This window comes from Melospiza melodia, unplaced genomic scaffold (genome assembly GCF_035770615.1).
Source record: "Melospiza melodia melodia isolate bMelMel2 unplaced genomic scaffold, bMelMel2.pri scaffold_37, whole genome shotgun sequence".
NCBI lineage: Eukaryota > Metazoa > Chordata > Aves > Passeriformes > Passerellidae > Melospiza > Melospiza melodia.
Window position 1 is genome coordinate 4,744,266 of NW_026948690.1, and position 19,868 is coordinate 4,764,133.

Genomic DNA, 19,868 nt, shown 5'->3' on the forward strand with positions numbered 1-19,868 from the left:
CCAGGGTCATGGGGTTATGGAGCTCCATAAGGGTCATGGGGTCACGGGGGTACATGGACGTCATGGGGTTATGCAGTTCCATCAAGGTCATGGGGTTCCATTAAGATCATGTGGTCAAGGGGGATCACCAGGGCTATGTGGGGCCACCACAGTCATGATGGTCACCACATGGCCATGGGGGCCAACTGGGGTCACGTGAGCCACCTCTGACCCCCTGACCCCATGTGCAGGTAGGTGATGGTGCTGGGAGGGCTCAAACCCCACCCAACCCAAACACCCCATGGTCCCACCACACATCTCATGGTCCCACTGCTGACCCCATGGTCCCACCACCTCCCCATGACCCATCATCCATCCCATGGTCCCACCACCATTCATGACCCCCCTGGTGTGCAGGTGATGCGCTGGGAGGGCTCCAACCCAACCCAACCCAACCCAACTCAGCCCAACCAACTCAACCCAACCCATCCCAACCCAACCAACCCAACTCAACTCAACTCAACCCAACCCAACCCAACTCAACTCATCTCAACCGAACTCAACCCAACCCAACCCAACTCAACTCAACTCAACTCAACGGAACTCAACCCAACTGAACCCAACACAACCCAACACAACCCAACCTAACCCAACCCAACCCAACTCAACCCAACCAACCCAATCAACTCAACCCAACCCAACTCAATCCAACCAACCCAATCAACTCAACCCAACCCAACCCAACTCAACTCAACCCAACCCATCTCAACCCAACCCAACTCAAGCCAACTCAACCAACCCAACTCAACCCAACCCAACCCAACCCAACCACCCCATGGTCCCACCACCCATCCCATGACCCATCACCCATGCTATGGTCCCATCAGCACCCCATGACCCACCCAGCACCCCATGGTCCCACCACCACCCCATGACCCATCATCCATCCCATGGTCCCACCACCATCTTATGACCCCCCTGATGTGCAGGTGATGCGCTGGGAGGGCTCCAACCCAACCCAACCCAACCCAACTCAACCCAACCCAATGAACCCAACCCATGGCCCCACCACTGATCTCATGACCCCATTGACCCTCCATCCACCCCATGGTCCCACCACCCACCCCATGACCTCACCACCCACCACCCACCCATGGTCCCACCTCATACCCAGGCGATGCGCTGAGAGGGCTCCATGGCCACCACCAGCTTCAGGGGTGCCACGCAGATCTATGCCCACGTCACCGAGGACATCGGCACCTAGGGGACCTGTGGTGGCGGCATCTGGAGGGACGTGGGGACGGTGGCCACCATGATCTTGTGGAGATGGGGACATCAGGGGACACTTGGTGGTGGCTGGAAGGATGTGGGGATGGTGGCCACCATGATCTTGTGGAGATGGGGACATCAGGGGACACTTGGTGGTGGCTGGAAGGATGTGGGGATGGTGGCCAGCACATCACCATGGAGATGGGGACATCAGGAGACACTTGGTGGCATCTGGAGGGATGTGGGGACGGTGGCCACCATGATCTTGTGGAGATGGGGACATCAGGGGAATCAGGGGACACGTGGTGGTGGCATCTGGAGGGACGTGGGGATGGTGGCCACCACATCACCATGGAGCTGGGGACATTCTGGGGACATCAGGGGACACATGGTGGCATCTGGAGGGACATGGGGATGGTGGCCACCATGATCTTGTGGAGATGGGGACAAGAGGAGACATCAGGGGACACGTGGTGGTGGCATCTGGAGGGACATGGGGATGGTGGCCACCATGATCTTGTGGAGATGGGGACATTCTGGGGAAACCGTGGGGACACCGTGGGGACAGCGGTGCCACCGCGGCCTCGTGCAGCTGCCGGGACCGGGGGACGTCCCCTGGGCTCGGTCACCTGAGGGACGCGGGGACATCGGGGACCGGACACAGATAGGACCTGGGGCCACCCTCACCCCCTGTCCCCACGGCCACCAGTTACCCAATGTCCCCACGGCCACCAATGACCCGATGTCCCCAAGGCCACCCTCACCCCAGTGCCCCCAAGGCCACCATCACTCAATGTCCCCACGGCCACCACTGACCCAATGTCCCCAGAGCCACTGTCACCTTGATGTCCCCTCCTGGTGCCACCATTGTCCTGATGTCCCCAAGGCCACCAATGACCCAAGGACTTGTGTTCCCTGCTGGTGCCACCATCTCCCCATTGTCCCCAATGCCATCATTGTCACCTCAGTGTCACCGCTGCTCTCGTGTCCTCTTCTGGTGCCACCATCGCCTCAGTGTCCCCAAGGCCACCAATCCCCCGATGTCCCCATGGCCACCAATGCCCCGATGTCCCCTCCCGGTGCCACCGCTGTCCCCGTGTCCCCTCCCCCAGTGACCAAAATCCGATTTTTTCTTCCATTTTTATTCATTGCCTTTGTTGGGGACATTTGGGGACTTTTGGGGAAACTTGGGGACATTTAGGGACATTTTGGTGCCATTTGGGGCCATTTGGGGCCATTTGGGGCCATTTGGGGCCATTTTGGGAACATTTGGGGCCATTTGGGGGACATTTGGGGTCATTTGGGGCTATTTTGGGGACACTTTGGGGACACTTTGGGGACATCTCAGGCTCCTGTGGAGAGAGGAGCGGGTCAGGGGTGGCACTGTCCCCTCGGTGTCCCCTTGGTGTCCCCAAAGTGTCCCCAATGTTTCCAATGACCCCAAATGTCCCCAAATCCTCCCCAGTGTCCCCAAATTTCCCCAATCCCTTCAGTGTCCCCAAATGTCCCCAAATGTCCCCAAAATTTCCCAAAGTGTCCCCAACCCCCAATGTCCCCAAATCCCCTCCAGTGTCCCCAATGTCCCCAATGTCCCCAAATGTCCCCAAATGTCCCTAATGTCCCCAGGACCCACCTGGCCTTGCTGCAGCACTTGCACTGCCCACCTGAGGGGACACAGAGGGGACAACGGGGACACAGGGGACAGTGACACAGGGGACACAGGGGACACAGGGGACACCGGGGACACAGGGGACAGGGACACAGGGGACACAGGGGACACAGGGGACAATGACAGTGACAGTGACACAGGGGACACCGGGGACACAGGGGACACAGGGGACACCGGGGACACAGGGGACAGGGACACAGGGGACACAGGGGACACAGGGGACAATGACAGTGACAGTGACACAGGGGACACAGGGGACACAGGGGACACAGGGGACAATGACAGTGACACAGATGACAATGACAAGGACAATGACACACAGGTGACACAGGTAACAGTGACACAGGTGACAATGACACAGGTGACACAGGTAACAATGACAATGTCACTCACTGAACAGGACGGCGATCCCCAGCACGCTCAGCACACACAGGTGACAATGACATACAGGTGACAATGACACACAGGTGACAGTGACACAGGTGACAGTGACAATGACACATAGGTGACAATGACACACAGGTGACACAGGTGACACTGACACAGGTGACACAGGTGACACAGGTGACACTGACACAGGTGACAGTGACACACAGGTGACAGTGAAACACAAGCGACACAGGTGACAATGACACAGGTGACAATGACACACAGGTGACAGTGACACACAGGTGACACAGGTGACAATGACAGACAGGTGACACACAGGTGACAATGGCAATGACAATGTCAGTGTCACTCACTGAACAGCACAGCGATCCCCAGCAGGCTCAGCACACACAGGTGACACAGGTGACAATGACAGTGACACACAGGTGACAGTGACACACAGGTGACACAGGTGACAATGACAGTGACACTCAGGTGTCACTCACTGAACAGCACAGTGATCCCCAGCACGCTCAGGACTGTGGCCACCACGAGGCCACTGACGCGCAGGTGACACCGGTCTGGGGACACACGGGGACACCTTGGGGACACCTGGGGGGGCACCTGGGGACAGCTGGGGACAAATGAGACACACCTGGGGACACTTTAGAGACACCTGGGGGCACCTGGGGACACCTTGGGGACACCTGGGGAGACTTTGGGGACACACAGGGCCTCCTTGGGGACACTTGGAGACACTTTGAGGATACCTTGGGGACATTTTGGGACATTCTGGGGACAGCTGGGGACACCTGTGACACATCTGGGGACACTCTGGGGACACCTGGGGACATCTTGGGGACATCTAGGGACATTTGGGGCCATTTTGGGACATTTCAGGGACATTTGGAGACATTTTGGGGACATTTGGAGACATTTTGGGACACTTTGGGGCCCTCCTAGTTTGTCCCAGTTTGTCCCAGTTTGTCCCAGTTTGTCACTCACTGTACTGGAACGGACTGGAGGCACCTGGGGGCGAGGGGAGGGGTCAGAAACCAGTACGGACCAGTACGGACCAGTATAGACCAGTATGGAGCAGTATAAACCAGTATAAACCAGTATGGACCAGTACGGACCCTCCCTCCCAGTATAAACCAGTATCCCCAGTTTGTCCCAGTCCCTCCCAGTATGACCCAGATCCCCCCAGTTCCCTCCCAGTATAAACCAGTCCCTCCCAGTTTGTCCCAGCCCCCTCCCAGTATAAACCAGTATCTCCCAGTCCCCCCCAATTCTCCCTCAGTTCCCTCCCAGTCCCTCCCAGTTCATCCCAGTCCCTCCCAGTTTGTCCCTCCCGGTATCACCAGTGCCCGCAGCCGCTCTCTCTCCATTCTGTGACCTTTGAGGGAACTGGGACGGACTGGGAGGGACTGGGAGGGACTGGGACAAACTGGGAGGGACTGGGAGAGACTGGGATGGACTGGGATGAACTGGGATAAACTGGGATGGACTGGGAGGGAACTGGGACAGACTGGCGGATACTGGTTTATACTGGAAGGGACTGGGAGGGAATTGAGGGATACTGGGAGGAGGGAATGGGACAGACTGGGACAAACTGGGGGATACTGGGAGGGGAACTGGGACAAACTGGGAGGGACTGAGGGGAACTGGGAGGGGACTGAGGGAGAATTGGGAGTGATTGTGTTATACTGGGAGGGACTGGGATAAACTGGGAGGGACTGGGATGGACTGGGAGTGACTGGGTTATACTGGGAGGGTATTGGGACAAACTGGGAGGGGACTGGTTTATACTAGGAGGGCACTGGAAGGGACTGGGTCATACTGGGAGGGGACTGGGATGGACTGGGATGGACTGGGAGGGACTGGAGTGGACTGGGACGGCACTGGGTCATACTGGGAGGGAACTGGGATGGTTTTGGGGTTACTGGGACAAAATGGGAGGGAACTGGGAGGGAATTGGGGCAACTGGGGGAGAATTGGGATGGACTGGGATATACTGGGAGGGAACTGGGACAGACTGGAAGGATACTGGGAGGGACTGGAGGGAACTGGGAATGGATGAAGGGGGAACTGGAGGGACAAACTGGGAGGGACTGGGACAGACTGGGAGGGACTGGGAGGGGATTGAGGGATACTGGGAGGAGATTATGACAAACTGGGAGGGACTGGGAAGGACTGGTTTATACTGGGAGGGACTGGGAGAGGACTGGCAGATACTGGTTTATACTGGGAAGGACTGGGAGGGACTGGGGGTGCACTGGGAGGGAATTGAGGGATACTGGGAGGAGGGCATGGGACAGACTGGGACAAACTGGGGGATACTGGGAGGGAACTGGGACAAACCGGGAGGGACTGAGGGGAACTGGGAAGGGATTGGGACAAACTGGGGGGGGGCAGGAGGGAAACTGGGACAAACTGGGAGGGGACTGGGATGGACTGGGAGGGAACTGGGTTATACTGGGAGGGGACTGGGGCCAGGTGAGTCACTGGGATTCCTGAGCAGGGTGGGACTGGAACAAACTGGGACAAACTGGTGGGGACTGGGATAGACTGGGAGTTACTGGTATGGACTGGGGAGCACTGGGGGGGTTACTGGGAATTACTGGGATGAACTGGGGAGGTACTGGGAGTTACTGGGAAGTTGCTGAGAGTTACTGGGAAGTTACTGGGAAGGACTGGGAGTTACTGGGAGTTACTGGGATGAACTGGGAGTTACTGGGATGAACTGGGGCCCCACGCACCTTCCCAGAGCAGCCGCTAAAACTGGAAATTGAGGGGGTGGGGGGGGTAACTGGGAGGGGGCGGGGCCAAGAAAACAAAAGACGTGGCCAAGGAAAGAAGGGGCGTGGTCATAGAAGGGGCGGGGGCAGAGCTGAGGAGGGGCAGGGGAGGGACTGGGACAAACTGGGGCATACTGGGACGGACTGGGAGGGACTGCGACATACTGGGAGGGGACTAGGGCAAACTCGGACATACTGGAAGTGATACTGGGATAAACTGGGAGGGACTGGGATGGACTGGGAGATACTGGGAGGCACTGGGGCAAACTGGGATGTACTGGGAGCGATACTGGGATGGACTGAGAGGCACTGGAGGGTTAAGGGGGCTGTTCCCGCCTCCACCGCCTGCCATTGGCTGACGCTCCCGCCCGTCACTTGCTGAGACCAATCAGCGCCCGGGAACACGACCTGGGGGCAGGGCCTGGAGGCGGTGCAATTTTAGAAACTTTTAGCCTTCAACTCCCATCATGCACCGCAACCCTATAGACGCCTAATGGAGCCGGGCCTACAGCTCCCGTCATGCCCGGCGGCCCAATAGACCCTAATGGAGCCGGGCCTACAGCTCCCGTCATGCCCCGCGCACCAATAGACCCTAATGGTACTGGGCTTACATCTCCCGTCATGCCCCGCGCTCCCCACAGCGCCCGTTATCGCCTTCCCGTGCCCCACTGGCGCCCCCAGACCCTGCGGGACCCCCGGCTGCCCTCCAGAGCTCACCCGGGACCCCCAAATGCCTCCTGGGACCCCCAAACGCCCCAGGGCACGCAGAGGCCTCCGAGGGCCGCTTTCGGGCCTACATCTCCCGTCATCCTCCGCGGCCACAGAGCCCCCTCATGGCCGAGGTGCGGCCCTGCCACTCCCGTTCACGTCCCGCGCCCCACGGAGACCTCTCTGAGCCCCCCCACGTGCCCTCCAAGGGCGTCCCGAGGCCACAGGGTCCTCTCAAGTGCCCTCCCGGATCCTCGAGCGCTCGTCACAGGCAGTTCCAGGACTACAGCTCCCATCGTGCCCCGCGGCTCCATTAAGCACCATTAAAGCAGGGCCTCTATCCCCCATGATGCCCCGCGGCCTCATTAAACAAAGCCTTCATCTGCTTTGATGCACCGGGGCTCTAATAAAGCAGCGCCTATATCTCCCATCATCCTCCGCGCCCCATCAATCCCTATTGTATCCGTGCATACAACTCCCATCATCCCCTGAGCCCTATAGAGCTCTATTATACCCGTGCATACAACTCCCATCATTCCTCGCGCCCCGTTGAGCCCCATTATACACAGGCCTCCATAGGGCTCTATCATACCCTCGCCTACATCTCCCATCATCCCCCGCGCTCATTAGAGCCGCCTTATACACAGGCCTCCAACTCCCATCATGCCCCGTGCTCCATAGAGCTCATTATACCCACGCCTCCAACTCCCATCATCCTCTGCGCCCCTAGATCCCTATTATATCCGTCCATACAACTCCCATCATCACCTGCGCCCCATAGAGCCCAATTATATTCGTGCATACAACTCCCATCATCCCTCACGCTCCATAGATCCCTATTATACCCGCGCATACAACTCCCATCATGCCCCGTGCCCCATAGATCGCCATTATATCCGCGCCTCCAACTCCAATCACCCCCCACCTCACAGATCGCCGATAATTGCCTCCCACACCCCAAAAACCTCCCCAAAACAAAGAAAAAACCCCAAATTTCTTTGACCACCAACACTCAGACACCTCTGAGCTCCCAAATCCTTTAATATTCGCAATTTCCCCCTGTTTAAACCCTCCCTCCCATCGAATTCAGCTCAGCGCGTTTGACTGAGCTCCATCTCCTCCACCGGGGGTTTTTGGGGAGATTTTGGGTTTTTGGGGGTTTTTGGGGTCCCTCAGAGCAGGGCCCGGCCCCACTGGGTGGGCAGGACCCTGAATCTCCGTTTCAGGGCCAGGCGGTGCCGCGAGAATTTGTCATCGGGGGAGAAGCGGGCGGGGTGGGCCGAGCGTGTGGGGAGCCCGGCCGGGGACACTTTCTGAGGGGAAAATCACACAGAATCCTAAAAAATCCCACAAAATTCCACATATTATCCCAAATCCCCCCCTCAGGACAAGCAAACTCCCCCCAAATCCCCCCAAAATCTTTAAAATTCCCCCCCCCCAAATTCCTCTCCTCAGGACACCCGAAATTTCCCGCCAAATTCCCCCCTCAGGACACCCCAAAATTCCTCCAAAATCCCAAAACTGCCACCTCAGGACACTCAAAATCCCACAAATTCCCCCAAAATGCCCCAAATTTCCCATCAGGACACCCAAATTCCCCCAAATTCCCCCAAATTCCCCCAAAATCCCCATATTTCCCATCAGGACACCCAAATTCCCATAAATTCCCCCCAAAATCCCTCAAATTCCCCCTCAGGAAACCAAAAACTCCCCAGATTTCCCCCAAATTGCCTCGAAAATCCACGCTCAGGACACCCACAATGTCTCAATTTCCCCCAAAATCCCCAAATTCCCCCCTCTGGACACCCAAATCCTCCAAAATCCCCCAAAATTCCCTCTCAGAACACCTAAATTCTCCCAAATCCCTCAAATTCCCCCTCAGAACACCCAAAATCCCCCAAATTCCTCCCAAACTTCCACAAATTCCCCCCTCAGGATGCCCAAATTCCCCCAAAATTCCCCCTCAGGAAACCCAAAATCCCCCAAATTCCCCAAAATAACCCAAATTCCCCCATCAGGACAACAAAAATCCCCCAAATTACTCTCAAATACCCCAAAATTCCCTCTCAGAACCCCCAAATTCTCCCAAATCCCCCCCTCAGGACACCTAAAATCCCTCAAAATCCCCAAAGTCCCCAAATTCCCCCCAAACTCCCCCTCAGAACATCCAAAATTGCCCAAATTCTCCCTCAGAACACCCAATCTCCCCAAAAATGCCCCAAATTTCCCCCTCAGGATGCCCAAATTCCCCCCCAAATCCCCCAAATTCCCATAAACTCCACCAAATTTCCCTAAAATTCCCCCAATTTCCCCAAAATTTTCCAAATTCCCTCCTCAGGACAACCTGAATCCCACTAAAAACCCCTTAGGACACCCAAATTCCCTCAAATTCCCCCCAAAATTCTCCCTCAGGATGCCCCAAATCCCCCAAGTTCTCCCAAAATGCCCCAAATTCTTCCCCAAATTCTCCCCTCAAGACATCCAAACTCCCCCAAAATCCCCCTCAGGACACCCAAAGTCCCTCAAATTCCCCCAAAACCCTCCCAAATTCCCTCAAATTCCCCCCTCTGGACACCCAAATTCCCATGAATTCCCCCCAAATTCCCCCAAAATTCTCCTCTCAGGACACCCAAACTTCCCCAAAATGCCTCAAACTCCCCCAAATCCCCCCTCAGGACACACCAAATTCCCCAAATTCTCCAAAATCCCCAACATTCCTGTTTTTGACCCCAAACTTCCCACCTGAGCACCCAAATTCCCATTTTTAGTCCCAAACTTTCCCTTCCTTGACACAAATTCTCCTTTTTCAGTCCCCAATTTCCCTTTTTGGCCCCAAATTCCCCTTCTTTGGTCCAATTTTTCCCTTTTGTAGACTAAAATTTCCCTTTTTTAGATCCAGACTTCTCACCTGAGCACCCAAATTCCCCTTTTAGACCCAAATTCTCCTTTTTGAGCCCAAAATTTCCCTTTTTTCAGTCCAGATTTCCCTTTTTGAGTAAAATCTTCCCACCTGAGCACCCAAATTCCCCTTTTAGACCCGAATTCTCCTTTTTTGGTACAAATTTCCATCTTTTGGACCCAAATTCTCCCATTTTCAGCCCAAATTCTCCATTCTTGGCTCCAAATTCTCCACTTTTTGAACCCAAATTTCCCTTTTTTGGACCCAAATTCCCCCCCCCCCCTTTTTTTTTTTGTTGCAAATTTCTCATTTTTGGACCCAAAACACTTGATTCCAGTTGGTGGGAGAACCCAGAGATTTTCAAAAAGGATGTGTGGAAAAGAGTAGTTTTTGTCACTGTGTGTATACTTGGAGGATTGCTCTTTTTACTGTACTTATTTATCTGTTTCACTAAAACAGCATTTGCCGTGCAGACCAACCTAAAGAAACCAAGGAAAATGACAAAGTTAAGTAACCGTGATTACCAAAGTGCACAAGAAATTTACAGTCAATTCAAGAAATTAAATAGGAAACCCACGAATCAAAAATTGTAAGTTGATGAGAGCTTAAAATTTAGGCTCGATCAAAGACAAAGAGGGGAGACTGTTATGAACAAAAATTCTGTTGATTTTTTCTGTGAGAAAAAGGTTACCACTGTTGCTGCTGGGGTTCTGCCTGTGTTATGGTAGTTACGGGTCGCTGTTGTTAATGGTTGTTTTTGTATCAGTGAAAGCCCAGGCTGGGGCGAGGTAATGGCCCTGCTCTGAGACGGTGAAGGGTGGGGACCTCCCGAACAGCCAGGAGAAGAGACTTTGGAGGAGAGGGATGTGCAAAATACTCCAAGGACCAGCATACTGTGTGGGACCCCTGCTCCGAATGCACTGAGAAAATCCCAAAAACAATGAGCCAGCTAAGAGTTGAGAGATTGGAGTGATGTCTGGATGAGAGGAGCGGAGTGCTGGGCCTGCAGAGATGCTGAAAACCTTCGTTGTTCCTCACCCTGTGTTTGAGAGCCCCCGGGCCGGGTCTGGGAGGAAGTGAGACTGAGACCAATCCAGCATCGGAGGGTGTTGATGCCCTAAAGGCTCCCACGAGGACCGGACCCCCAGCTCTGCCCCTGGTGGACAAAGCTGCGCATGTCGTCCTCCTCCTCTGAGTCGCCCTGGGAGAGAACGGGGACTGAAGCCCCGCTGAGCTGCCCAATCCTGAGCTGATCACTTTTAATAAAGGCATTAAAAAGGAGAAGAAGTCTCCTGGCCCTGTTTATTTCAAGCTACACAAAGTTCCTTGGCAAGAGTCACTCTGCTCCTGAGGGGACATTTCAGGCACACCAAGGCAACAAAGCAACAACAAAACCAAACCAAATCCAGACAATAAAACCAGAAATGAACCGAGAACAGTCCCTGTGTGTGTGTGAGAGACACAAGGACAGTGAGGGCAAGGATAAAAGGAATGTGGCCTAAAAGCTTAACAGAGCTCAAACTTAACAGGACTTATCTCATACCTTAATTTTAACTGATACAGTCAACTGCACAATTTACAAAAGAACAGCACTTAACAGTATTTAACCTAACTTAAAACCTATATTAGAAATTTAACAGAGGAATAAAACTTAACAATATTCAACTTAGCTTATAAGTTATATTTAACATACGTAGCAAAGGAACAATTCTTAGAAGCATTTGACTTAGCTTAGACCTCATGACTTAACCTCACTTACAGGCCTGACTGGCTCAGCTATCCAAGGCACTCAAGCCCCTCAGAGAGCAGCATTTCTGCCACATTTCTCCAGCACAGGCACTCCTGTGTGCACACAGACACAAAGAGTCAGTGCAAGGCACCCAGGAGCAATTCCCCTGAGGGCAGGCAATGCTCCCTGTGGATCCTTTGGCATCTCCCCAGCGGGAGAAGGGTCGAGCTGGAGGAGTGGGGGGATCGGCCCAGGCTCCGTCGTTGTTGGGGATCCCTGAGTGCAGCAAATGGGAGAGTTCCCGGCTGGGAGAGGCCCCACTCAGAGGGAGTGGCTGGCCCAGGAGACCTCCAAGGGCTCCTTTTGGAGCGCTGTTTGTTGGGCCCCAAGGAGGGGCTTCAGTCCCAGCAATGGCTCATCCTGGCCGCAATTGGCACCAACAGCTTTCTTTGGCAGTGTGAGAACAGGGATGTTGTGCCACAGAGGGAAAAAAAACACCTCCCAGGGCTGCTCCTGCAGAAACCAGGAGCTGGTTGGGCAGCACCAATGCCTGGAGCAGACAGTGTTTGTGATGAGCTGCAGAGGAGCTGAGCCCAGGGGCTGTTGGCCAAGGCCGAGGCCCAAGGAGCATTTCTCAGCTGGCAGGGCGGCCTGAGAAGGGGAGGGGGAATGCAGCAGCGCAGGGCCCATGGAACCAAGGGACCATTGTGACACTGCGGGGCCCTGTGAGACCAAGGGACCATTGTGACACTGTGGGGCCTCATGGAATCATAGAGAGCACTGTGACATTGCTGGGCCTCATGGAACCAAGGGGACTGTCCTGACACTGTGTGGCTCCATGGAATGTAGGGTTCATTGTGACACTGCGAGACACCATCAAACCAAGGGTCCATTGTGGCAATGCGGGGAGTCCTCAAACTGTGGAGACCATTATGACACTTTGGGGTGTCATGGAACCGATGGGCCATAGTGACACTGCAAGACTCCACGGAGCCAAGGGTCCAAACTGTGACATTGCAGGGCCTCATGGAACCGTGGAGAGATCATTAGGACACTTTACAGCCTCATGGAATGAAGGAAACCATTGTGACACCGAGGGGCACCATGGAATCATGGAGACCATTGTGACACTTTGAGGCCCCATGGAATAACTAAAGCATTGTGTCACTGTGAGGCCTCATGGAACCAGTGAGACCACTGGGACCCTGGAGGTCACCAGAGAACCAAGAGCACCATTGTGGTACTGTGGGGCCTCGTGAAAACAAGAGGCCTTTGTGACACTGCAGGGCTGCCTGGAACCAAAGGTCCAGTGTGACATTGCATGTCCTCATGTCATCAATGGTCCATTGTGACACTGTGGAGCCAATGAAGACCATTGTGACACTGCAAACACCCAGGGTACAAAGGTCCATTGAGACATTGCAGGCCTTGTGGAACAGAGGAGTCACGTGACATTGTGGGGCCTGGGGAGCCATGGAGACCACTGTGACACTGCAAGGCCTCATGGAATCAGTGGGACCATTGTGCGACTTCAGTGCCTTGTGGAGCCGAGGGGACATTGTGACACTGCTAGACCCCATGGAAACAAGACACCAATATGTCACTGACATTTTTTCATAAAAATCCTTTCTTTGGGATTTTTCCTCTTCTGGGAAGCTGAGGACGCAGAAGAAGAATGCAAGCAATTGTTACCTGCTGCTGTGGAATGTAGCAGGTACACCTATGATTGGCCCACGTTCCATGTTTACAATTAAGGGCCAACCAGGACCAAGCTCTCTGGGACAGATTCACAGAGAGCTCTCTTGTTTATTGCTGTTCCTATTCTTTTCTTAGCTTAGCAGCTTCTGAACTTTTCTCTCTATTCCTTTTAGCATAGTCATAATGTATTATATATCATGAATTAATAAATCCAGCCTTCTGATCATGAAGCCAAGATTCTCGTCTATCTCTTCACCCCTGAGGAACCCTTGCAAAGCCATGTGGCACTGTGGGGCCTCATGGATCCAAGGCACCATTGTGACCCTATGGGGCCCCACAAAACCATGGGAAGATGGAACAGGTCTTGCTGGTTTGGCCTCCCCGGGGCCACCTGACTGGTCCAGCTGACTTTGGAACATTAGGACTCTCTTGTCATCTGCTTCTGAAACACTGGTACTCTGTGCTTTCCTTCCCAATGAAAAAGAACTCTTATTTTCCGCCAGGCACCCATTGCCTGAATTGGGATTTCACCTCCAAATTTCCCTATATCCAGAGATTGTTCCAATAGGAATATTGCCAGGAAAAGTCTAGCTGCCAGTGGTTTCATGAGGGTCACTTCCCATCTGTCCCCAAAATACTGGGGAAGGCTCCATGCTTTCCTTCCTGTGGAAAGAACTGTCCTGCTTCTTCAGGTGCCCATGGCCAAGACTGGCCTTCCACCTCCAAAATTCCTTCAGTTCAAAAATGCTCCCAGACAAAATCTGCCCTTATTGGAAGGTCTGACAGGCCTTGGCCTTGTGAGGCTCTCAGCTGCCTTCCAAACACTGGAGCCCTGCGTTTTCCTTCCTGTGGAATAGAACTGTCCTTCTCCTCCAGGCATCCAAGGACAGAATTGGGATTTCACCTCCAACATTCCCTGTTGTGAGAGACTGGAGGAGATTGTTGGCTCAAAACATTTTTGCACAGGGGAGGAAGGGGCAGGTCCAGCCTTGCCCTGCCCTGGAACTGCAATGCTGCTGTGCCCTGGAACCCCAATCCCCCCAGAGCCTCTATCCCAGCCCAGCAGTGTCTGCCAGTCCCTGGCACAGCACAGGCAATGCTCCACAGCCACCTCTGCAGCCCCAGCCCAGCTCCTGAGGGACCAAATGAGCCCAAGGCCCACCTGGGGGAAGGGCCCAGGGAAACCAAGGGGTATTTAAGGCTGACCACAAGGCAAGCACATATCTTGGCCCTACTTCCTCTTGGAATTTCCATCTGAAATGTGCTGGAATCCAGGAGTTGTTACCTCTGTTTGTGCTCCTCTGTATTTTTTTGCCTTTCCCTCTTTCTGTCATTTCCTTCTATTTCTGTCCTTTTGTAAATTTGAGTAATGTAAAATTCAAATAGCTTAGAGTTTGTGAAGTTGAATGGGCCAAGTCAGTGCTTTAAGAAGTGTTCTGTGTTGATTGAATGTCGTTTTAAACCAGTTGCTAAAATTTCTCTCATTTTGTGAAGTTACCAGCAAAGTCTGTTTTGTTGTTTTGGGGTCCTGAAAATCTCTTGCTGGTAGTTCTCCAGTACATCCTACTCAGAGGACACAAACAATTGTAATTCCTTTTAAATGTCTCCTTGAGAGAGTTTTTTGGGGGATGGGAGTCAGGGCTTGTCTGTCCTGCTTGGCCCAGCCCAGGCAGGGCTTTCCCAGCCACATTCCACACTCCATTTCCCAGCTGGAGCTGCTGCTGCCTCTGAGTTGTGCTGCCCCAGCCCCAGGGACGCTCTCCTTGTCTGCCCATTCCCCCACGGTCTCTGGGCAGGGATGGTCTCAGTGGGGCTACTGACATCCTCAGCACCTTGGAGGCTGCTGCTGAATTTCACTGCTCCAGGGGCTTGTTCAGCCTTCACCTCTTCAGTGCAGGAATTCCGTGTCCCAGGGTTCATTAACATTCAGAACAGCTGAACAAGCCAAGCCTCTGGGAATAATTTGATTTTAATTTTCAAATCTTTTGTGGTTAATTAGATGAATTCCAGGAGTCTTTTCAAGGTGAATCGATTCTATCTAAAAAGACAGTGAGAAAAGATTACTTAGGCCAAATTTAAGAGTTTTTTCCCTGTCAATTTATTGATACGTGCTATCTCCAGCTGACACTGAATCCAAGGACCTCCTCATGCAGTTTGAATAGATATGAAAGTCAAGACCCTTCAAGGCTGACAATCAATCAGACTCTGTCCCTGCCCCCACCCCACCATTTCCCCCATCCAAGCCCTGGCACTCAGAGCAGCCTTGTGCCAATCTGAGCTCCCTGCAGCCCAGGCTGCACCTGCAGCTTTCAGCTCCTTGGCTCCAACTCCCACCTGCTTTCCTTGGAGAAGGAGCTGCCCGAGACACAGAGGGCTGTTCATTTCTTGTCAGCCAACAAAGCCAAGGGAAGGCACAGCTCCATCAAATGCAAAAGTCATTCCTCTGCTGGATATTAAATCCACTTTCCACAGCAGACAGTCTCAGCGCAATGGAAAACACCTTCTGTGCCCAGCACAGATCCCAAGGTCCCCCCAAACTCTTCCTGCCCCAATTCTGTCCAGATTTGCTCTTTGCATACACGAGTCCCACGCTGAAGTCAGGAGCTCCCTCCATGCCCAGAGGGAGGAAAAGAGAGAAAGGGGATGAAGAGCTCTCCTGTGCAGAGCCCCTGCAGTGGGAACCACAACTTATCAGGTTTGTGTCCTTTGGGCTCAGGAACTGGTGACATTCAGGGGCACAGAAGGGTTTCTTGCCAAAAAACACAATTTGAACAGGATACAGTTTAATATTGCAGCAAACAGAGTTCTCCATGATGTCCCAGCAGCATCTGATATGTCCATCATCCGTAAGGGATTTCTGTACAGGAACAGTTTTAGACAAAGACATAAGAAAAGGCAGTTCTGTGATAGATATAAACACCATAAAGATGTTGATTATTTATTTGCACTTTGGAATGACTGGGCAACTTCCTGCAGCTCAAAGCATGAAGCCAGTCAGTTGAGAGGCATGACCAGAGAGCATCTGGAGGAGGAAATCTGGGAGCAATGGGAAGCATAAATATCCAGCTCGTCTAGTGAAGAGATGTCCTTAGACATGGCCATTTCAATAGGAGAGCTTGAAACCCCAAATGGAAAAGAGAGATTTATATAATAGAATGAATACTGGTGACACCAGTAGAAAGCAAGATCAGTATTTCTTCTCCTGCCATCTGTACACCTCCAGGAAAACCCTGTTCCTGGTGGGAAAACTTTGCCGTTTCTTAACAGTACTCAAATGACCCAGATGATAAAGTTGTGCCTGTATATGATGAAACTAACAGGTATTAAAACCTGTGCCCCTTTCCAGGCAGACATCAGCTGTGTGGCCATGAACAGGCAGTGCCACTTGTGCCCTGAGATGCCCAGCTGGGATTGCATGTGTCCAAGAGCACCTGAGGGAGAGCAGAGAACCTTGCAAGCTGCAAGGCCCTGACAGCCCCACAGGGCTCCTGTCCCATCAACATCCGCTCTGCTCCAGTCTGAAACAGGGCCCAGCATGGTGCTGGGATCATCAGAGAGCAGAGGTGTGTGCTGGAATTCAATGTCCTCCCCATCCCGCAGCAGCCCTGCATTTCCCTCCTGCAGCCTTGGTCTCCAGCACAGTCATGGAGGCTCTTTGGGCTCTGGAATGTTCCTGCGGCCCCCAGGGGCAGCTGAGCTCTGCCTTTGGCACAGTCAGGCCTGGCCAGCATGGGCCATGCTCAGCAATTGCTTGTGTGTGCCTGGCCTTGCTGTCAGCCCCGGTAGCGGCTGCGTGGCCCCTTTGTGGCCCTGTGCTGGCCCAGCCATGGTGGCCCAGCCCCTGTGCAGGCCCAGCCCAGGCCAGGAGCATTGCGGCTGGGAACGGCCCCTGTGCCGTGGTGCCCACAGCAGCCTTGGGGCTCTGTGCCCCATGGCCTCCCTGCTGGGCAGCCTCTGCCAGCTCCTGCAGAGCCCCTGGCACCTGTGGGGCTGCACAGACAGCCCTGCCCCGGGCTCTGCCGGCCTCTGGGCCAGCAGAGAGGCAGCCAGGGCTGGCCATGGCCAGGAACAGGCCCTGAGCCCTGCAGGAGGATGGAGCTGGGCAACAGCTAAACTCAGCCCAGGCCAAAGCTGGGCTCAGCAGCCACGGCTGCCAAGGGCCGGGCACAGAGGCTGGCGCTGACAAATGTCCTGGGCCCCCTCCCTGCTCTGTCCATGCCACCAAGGGCGCAGAGCAGCCTCCTCTCTGGGCCACTTGCCTGTTTGCAATGCCTTGCACAGGCACTGGCCCTGTCCCACAGGCCTGGCCTGAGTCCTGCCCCTGCACGCTCAGCCAGGCTGAGATGGACACTGATGGTTTCTGGGCCAGGCTCTCTGAGCCCAGCCCAGCTCCCTGCAAGCTCTGCCAGCTGTCCTGAGCTCTGGGCAGCACCCAGGGCCTCTCCCCAGCCTAGCCGGCTCTGGCCCCACAGCTCTGCTCAGGCCAGGCTGCTCTGGGCACTGGGCCCACGGCCTCAGCCCCTGGCAAGGGCACAGCAGCAGCTGCAGCTGCCACAGGACTCAGCCCCAGCTATGAGGGAAGGTGCTTGGCCAAGGCCAAAGGAGGCTCCCTGGCTGCCCTGCTCTCCTCTGCTGGAGATGCTGAGAGCTCTGCAGCCCCTGCTGCCATCCCATCGGCCCAGGGCAGCACAAGAGCTCTGGCCTTGGGGCCCTCAAGAGCTGCTCCTGCTCCAGGCCCAGGGCCCATGCCAAAGCTGGGGCAGCCATAAAGCTGTGCCCATTTCTGTTCATTCCTGCTGTGATAAGAATAGTATAAAATTTTTTACAAAGTGGTTGCATATTCATTTATTTCACCTAAACACAATGTGAGACTCCCTTCTTACACAATTTCTCTGAGTCACACAAGTAGGAGGGATAATGAAATTGAAGGGGGTGGATAAGAGCATTTCTTTTATTGTATAGAATCAGAAGCAGAAAAAAATTTAAAATATACTTAAGGGGAGACTTGGCCTCTCATGATATGCACTGAGAGCTGCTGACAGAAGAAAGCAGGCCTTCTGTGGCTTGTTCTGGTGGGTTACCTCTGCTGGAGTCCATGTGCCTACCAAGCCACTCTAGCATTCCCCTCCTTGGCTGCACAGTGGAAAGAAAATGTTATGGGGACAAATTGTGGACTGAGATAAGGCAGTTTTCTATAGCAAAAGGGGAAGTTTTTACAGGCACCAGCAATGAGGAAAAACCCCAATAATTTCAATCTCTTCTTCTGTCAGCAAGTGATGTTTAGCCACTTCCTAGGAAGCAGAACTTCAGCAGTTGGAGTGGTTTATCAAGAAGACAAACACTGTAAATAGGAAATGCCCCCTATTCTTCCTCCTTCCTTAGCTTTTATACCAGAACTGGGGCCACACAGTCTGGAATATCTCTTTGGTTAATTTGGGTCTCTGGCCTGCTGGCCCTTCCCAGGATCTGACCCACTTGCAGCCCCTTAACAGAGGGAGAATGCTGAGAGACAGCAGGAGCCAAAGCAGGGGTGTGTTTCCAGCTCCTTTGGGGCTCCCAATGCAAAGCACTGTGAGGGCTCTTATGGGACAACAAAAAGGCTGAAAAGCATCCAGTCACAGCTTTCCTGAGAGATTCCTTGAGCTGCTGGTTCCTCAGGCTGTAGATGAGGGGGTTCAGGGCTGGAGACACCACCGAGTACAGAACGGACACTGCCACATCCAGGGATGGAGAGGACATGGAGGGGGGCTTCAGGTGAGCAAATGTGTCAGTGCTGAGGAACAGGGAGACCACAGCCAGGTGAGGGAGGCAGGTGGAAAAGGCTTTGTGCCGTCCCTGCTCGGAGGGGATCCTCAGCACAGCCCTGAATATCTGCACATATGAGAAAACTATGAACACAAAACAACCAAAACCTAAACAGAAAGTGACCGCAAGAAGCCCAACTTCCCTTAAGCTGGAGTGTGAGCATGAGAGCTTGAGGATCTGGGGGATTTCACAGAAGAACTGGCCCAGGTCATTGCCGTGGCACAGGGGCAGGGAAAATGTATTGGCTGTGTGCAGCACAGCATTGAGAAAGGCACTGGCCCAGGCAGCTGCTGCCATGTGGGCACAAGCTCTGCTGCCCAGGAGGGTCCCGTAGTGCAGGGGTTTGCAGATGGACACGTAGCGGTCATAGCACATGATGGTCAGAAATGCAAATTCTGATGCAATGAAAAAGGCAAAGAAAAACACCTGTGCAGCACATCCAGTGTAGGAAATAGTCCTGGTGTCCCAGAGGGAATTGTGCATGGCTTTGGGGACAGTGGTGCAGATCATGCCCAGGTCAGTGAGGGCCAGGTTGAGCAGGAAGAAGAACATGGGCGTGTGCAGATGGTGGCTGCAGGCTACGGCACTGATGATGAGGCCGTTGCCCAGGAGGGCAGCCAGGGAGATGCCCAGCAAGAGGCAGAAGTGCAGGAGCTGCAGCTGCCGCGTGTCTGCCAATGCCAGCAGGAGGAAGTGCCTGATGGAGCTGCTGTTGGACATTCCTTAACTCTGGGCATTGTGGACTGTAGAAACAAGACATTGGAAAGCTGAGACCGAGCTCTTAGAATAAACCCTAAAGAGTTATTTTAGGAATTCTCTCAAAGCTACTTCTCTACCTGTGGGGAAACTTCACTCAATATGTTTATTCTTGAGCTTGGGTTTATGCTCCTGATTTACTGATTCATCTTAAGCACTGCTCTCAGCCTGAACCCTGGGGAAGCCCAC

At 53.8% G+C, this 19,868-nt stretch overlaps 1 protein-coding gene across 1 annotated transcript; it reads right to left on the bottom strand.

Moving 5' to 3' along the window:
• Nucleotides 1-1,143: 1,143 nt before the first annotated feature.
• On the bottom strand, nt 1,144-19,643 carry LOC134434471 (olfactory receptor 14J1-like). The gene is made up of 4 exons (XM_063183123.1): nt 18,712-19,643; nt 4,292-4,315; nt 2,882-2,912; nt 1,144-1,209 (listed from the first exon to the last, which is right to left on the bottom strand). The coding sequence occupies exons 1-4, from the start codon at nt 19,641-19,643 to the stop codon at nt 1,144-1,146; spliced, it is 1,053 nt and encodes a 350-aa protein (XP_063039193.1).
• Nucleotides 19,644-19,868: the final 225 nt, after the last annotated feature.